General features: G+C 36.7%; 1 protein-coding gene across 1 annotated transcript; it reads left to right on the forward strand.

Moving 5' to 3' along the window:
* The first annotated feature begins 2916 nt into the window (after nt 1-2916).
* Nucleotides 2917-3919, forward strand: LOC100667769 (olfactory receptor 2K2). The gene is given in 2 exon segments (XM_003407529.4): nt 2917-3876; nt 3879-3919. Coding segments are annotated over 2 exon segments (948 nt in total). The 5' UTR covers nt 2917-2969.
* The last annotated feature ends 1445 nt before the right edge of the window (nt 3920-5364 follow it).

Consider the following 5364-nt stretch of genomic DNA (forward strand, 5'->3'; position numbering starts at 1 on the left):
TCTGCTATAAGGAAGAGCTTTCCATTTTCCTTCCTTCCTTCCTCCCCCCTCCAACCCTTCCCCTCTTCCTCCTTCCCTTCCTCCCTCCCTCCCTCCTTTCTTTCCTTCCTAGTATAATGAACTCATGAATTCCTATTCTATTCTACGGATTATACAATGGATTATAATCCATTATTCTAATTATTTATTTTGATGTTCAAAATAATTTGTCCCCGGTTTGGCCAGTTGAGGCCTCATCAAGTAGGCTCATATGTCCTCTTGATATATTCCTGTCATTCTTTGTGTGCTTCCTTATGCTCTAGTGTGATAAAAATAGCTCCAGGCTCATCTTGTCCTTTCCCTGCACTAGCCCTGGACTCAGCCATTTCTTCAAGGAGACATGTTTCATTTTAGTGGGGAATGGTATTTGGAAACCAAGATTTGGGCACTTTGAGATTTTGTTGCTTCAAGGTCCTCTCAATATGTGTATATCGAAGAACACTTTTGATCATTTGTTGGGATACTCAGTGATTTATTTGTGGGGTAAAAGCGTAAACATTCTTCCCTTAATTTCTGAAAACTAGGGAGTGATTTCACAAATGGAAAAAATACTTTTTACAATTCTAGGGGCACCTTTTCTCTATATACTATTAAGTACTCTATACTAGAATTATACAAGTAGAGAAATCAACATGGCTACAGATGAATAGACTAGAAGACTTTGTTTTTATGAGTTATTTGAAAGTATTTTGGAGGAAATGTGGTTCACTCAATCTCTGTCTCAATTAAAAAAGTCTGATGTAATTGGATCTTTGGGACATTATCCCTGAAGCAGCTGAAGTTTCAAACCTCTGTATGTTATAACTGCTGAACTTTAAATTGTTCAGGGACAACAGGTATTCCCCCCCAAACAACAAACGATTTAAATTTACATAGCATTTCATTTGCTATCCTTTGGCATTTTTAGTTACGGAGGCAACAGTCAATAATTTAGAAAAAAATGAATTGCACTGTTAATTTTTACATAATCACATTTAACATTTTTAACATGGATACATTCATTCTCTTTCTTGCACATAGCTAACTTATGAAGTACAACAAAAAACACATTATTTGAAGCTGAAGACGCAGCATTTAGCCACCTGGACAAATTTTTCTTGGCTATTATTTTTAAACAATAGGAAATACCAAAGCAACAGGGCTAATTTTTCACTCTAAAAAAAAATTGTTTTCTTTGCTAGTCTTAACAGTAGCATAAAAGTAAGTTTCTTTAAAATAATATTTTATAATAATCTAATACTTTTCAAAACTGAATTTGTTAAATGTAAAATCTGGCAGAAAAGTTCTTAAGAAATAATCTGTTCACTAACGAATGAGGAAGAACCAACTACCCTGACAGAGGAAAAGTGGAGCTCTTGGGAAGAAACCCCAAACCTCTGCATGATGAGTTACCCCAGAGGAAAGTAATACTGACAAGTCTTCCCAAGAATATGAAAAGGGTATTCAGCATTAATGATGGTGTTTGGATCTGCAATGTAAGCTGCTTGGGCGCTGATGACTAAAACAGAAAAAAAATTGAGGGACTTGGTAATAGGCTAGAGGTGAGACACAACAGACGGAGAAGACAAAGATAATACGGTAATATAATGAAAGTAATTTGAAAAATATTATGCCCCTTTACTGGGGCGTAATAAGATATTGTCCACAGCATTATTATTTTCACCATCACCATCTATGTCAGCTTTTTAAATATGGAGAACTAGGAGATGGATGATAACATTGACCGAAATTGAGAATCTGGGAAAGGAGGCCAGTGGTAAGAAAGAGAAGACTGAAATATTGTAACATAAACCATATAAGTGAAGAATTTGGCTTTGCAAGAAAGGGCAAAAATAGGAGGGAAGCTTGTACATGTACCATGACAATGAAGGAAAATTTTAAGAATGTATATATACATTTGAACAGAGAAAGGAAGAAGCCAGCAGAGGGAAAAATAAAATAAAATAAAGGTGATAAAGAACAATGTAAGTGCAGGAGCAAGGTAAGTTTGCTGTAATGATTTTTTTATTAATAATATGAAATGTAAAAAAATGAAACCTTAAGTGCCTTGCTTATACTTTATAAGATGGTCTACAATCTTATATTCAAAAAGATCTTAAGGTAATTTTCTAAGGCAGTTTAATTCTGCATTTCCTGGGTATTCATGGGTTTTCATGTATATCAGGAATATTGCCTGAGTATAATTTTTAGAACTATACAGATACTCACAAAAGTATGGGTCTCAATAATGAATGAAACTCTACAATGGATGTGTCAGTGTTTAAATGAGGTGAGTTATTTCATGCGGCTTATACATTGGCTCTTAAATATAATCTTTAATGCTTCAAGCAACGTCATTATTTTGAAAAAGTGTGCCAACCTCCAAGCTGTTAACTGGAGAAAACCGAGTTCATTTAGACCCAGAACTTCACAGGTGTTGGTTTAAAATTCATTCATTTGTTTCTTTCAACATTCTGCCTCTTCTTCCAGTGAAAATTATTATTGGTTATTGTTGCCCATATGGGCTTTCTCTTCCTCACTTACATGGCTTAATTTCTCGTTTATGCTTTAGTAGTTTATTCTCTGTTCATTCATATTTTTTTTCTCAGTCACTTTCAAATCTTTATTGGAAACCTACTGTGTGCCAAGGGTCAAAGATTAAATATGTTTATTCTTGTTTTCAAATTCACTGTTTTCTAAATTTTACTGTGGGAGAATCAACTCTTCATGTAGTTCAAACCTGCTTTTTCCTCTTAGATTAATAAGTGTACTACCCTGTGATTTCCTGTGGTAAAATTGTGTTTATGAGAGTGAAAATAAGCTTGAGATGGATGGTGTTAAGTGTTTTCCTAATTAAATGAATGTTATTCTTTTTCTCTCTCTTTATGTCCTCAGATGAACTGAAGAGAATAAATAATACTAGGTCACTACAGTTGAAAGAAAGAAAGGAAATGAAAGGAGAAAATTTCACAATTTGGACATTTTTTTGCCTGGAGGGCTTTTCCAGATATCCAAAATTAGAGATTGTGCTCTTCGTCTTCAGCCTTGTAATGTATCTAATAACCCTCTTGGGCAACAGCACTCTTCTTTTAATCATTATCATAGATTCACGCCTTCATACCCCCATGTACTTGTTCCTTGGAAATCTCTCTTTCATGGATATTTGTTATACATCTGCTTCTATTCCCACTTTGCTGGTGAACCTGCTATCATCTCAGAAAACTATCGTCTTTTCTGGGTGTGCTGTACAGATGTATCTGTCCCTTGCCATGGGTTCCACAGAGTGTGTGCTCCTGGCTGTGATGGCGTATGACCGATACATGGCCATTTGCAATCCTCTGCGATACTCCATCATCATGAACGGGCAGGTCTGTGTACAGATGGCCTCTGTCTCCTGGGTGACAGGCTGTCTGACTGCTCTGCTGGAGACCAGTTTTGCCCTGCAGGTACCCCTCTGTGGGAATCTCGTTGATCACTTCACGTGCGAAATTTTGGCTGTGCTAAAATTAGCTTGCACAAGTTCGCTGTTCATAGACATGATGGTGCTAGCGATTAGTGTACTCCCCCTGCCCATTCCACTGCTCTTAATTTGTATCTCTTACATCTTCATCCTTTCCGCTATCCTGAGAATCAGCTCAGCAGAGGGAAGAAACAAAGCTTTTTCTACTTGTGGTGCCCACTTGACGGTGGTGATTTTGTATTATGGGGCTGCCATCTCCATGTACCTAAAGCCTTCTTCATCAAACTCACAAGAAATAGACAAAATCATCTCATTGCTTTATGGCGTGCTGACCCCCATGCTGAACCCCATAATTTACAGTTTAAGAAACAAGGAAGTCAAAGATGCTGTGAAAAAACTGCCGGGCAAATACCTTTGTATCAAACACATGAAAATCTCTGACTGGGTGCCTTTTACCAGGGATGTGCCCTGACAGAATTCATCAGAGAAATTCTAAACAACATACAGCCTCTTAGAACTCTGACTTGTGCCCAGAGTGATTTTTGCTTGTGGATAGTGCTAGATTTGAATTTGCATTTATTAGTATTTTCTGTCCTGTATGTGTATATTTCATGGTTGTGAGAAGTACTGGACCATAAAGTCATCATATGTTGATGCTGAAAGGAAACAGATAAATTTAGAGTCAGTGAATGTTAGTGCCAGAAGAAACTTGGACATTTTCTCCACTTTAAATCCTTTCTAGATTGAGATGGGAGCATAAAGAAACAAATAGTAGGATTACCTTTGATTATGCAAATGAGAAAACAGAATACAAGAAAAATTAGAAGACTTGCTTGTATCACACAGTTATAGAACTAGCACTACAACTCCAACCTTGTGATTTCTTGGCCAGAGTGCTTTTTACCATACCATGGTGACTCCCTAATTACCCTTCCTCAAAAACTCCAGGTTAAAACTCCCTGCCTGAGAACTTTCCCAGAGATGCCTGCTTGCTTTGCTCACTGCCAACTTTGCTTTTCTAAGCACATAGATACTTGTGCAGACTGAACCTGTTTCTATACCGGTATGCTACCCATATACCAGTTAAGTCTTTTTCATGTGTGTTTGTCTGTTTTCTTCTTTGATGATTGACTTCACGAGGGCAAGAGTATCTATTTATTTTATTTTTTTTATACAGCTATCATTCATTAAGCAAATAAATTTATCAGCTTTAAGTCAATCACCTTATCTGAGAAGTCAGTGCCACTCATGGAATTTAGGAAGAAGAAACAACAAGGACAATGAGGTATATTGCTTTATAACGATCCAACAACTACAGAGGTCATATTTACACTAGTTGCTTTTAATCTTTGATTGTAAAAAAATATTTGTTAAAACTGCAGATTCTGGGCCCTACTCCCAGTGATTCTGATTCAATAGCTCTGCGGTGGGTCCCAATAATCTGTAGTTAGAATAGAGACCCCAAGAAACTCTGATATAGGTGATGAGATGACCATACTTTGGGAAACATTATTTCCAGTGAAAAGCTACCACCCCAAAAGAAAATTAGCGTTAGTTCTTCTTCCTCCCTTTTTCCTTTCTTATCTTATTTCTCCCTTCATTTTTTCTGTTCTCACCTGCCTACCTCTACTCCCAGAGGAAGGGTAAGATTTTGAGTGGAAAAATGGAAGCACATTTGACAAATTTCAAAATATGAAAGACTTAAGTTTTAGGACTGGATGCTGAGTTTTCGATTTTTTAGAGCTCTTAGACCATTCTCTTAGATCAAGAACTTCCATTACATGCTGCTCGACATGTAACCACACATGAAGAAGCTTAATCACACAGTAAAGTTTTGTTGATAGAGCAAAGGGATAAATTTGATGCCTGATATTGCTGTCAAGAGA

The sequence above is a fragment of the Loxodonta africana genome, chromosome 9 (assembly GCF_030014295.1).
Source record: "Loxodonta africana isolate mLoxAfr1 chromosome 9, mLoxAfr1.hap2, whole genome shotgun sequence".
Lineage (NCBI taxonomy): Eukaryota > Metazoa > Chordata > Mammalia > Proboscidea > Elephantidae > Loxodonta > Loxodonta africana.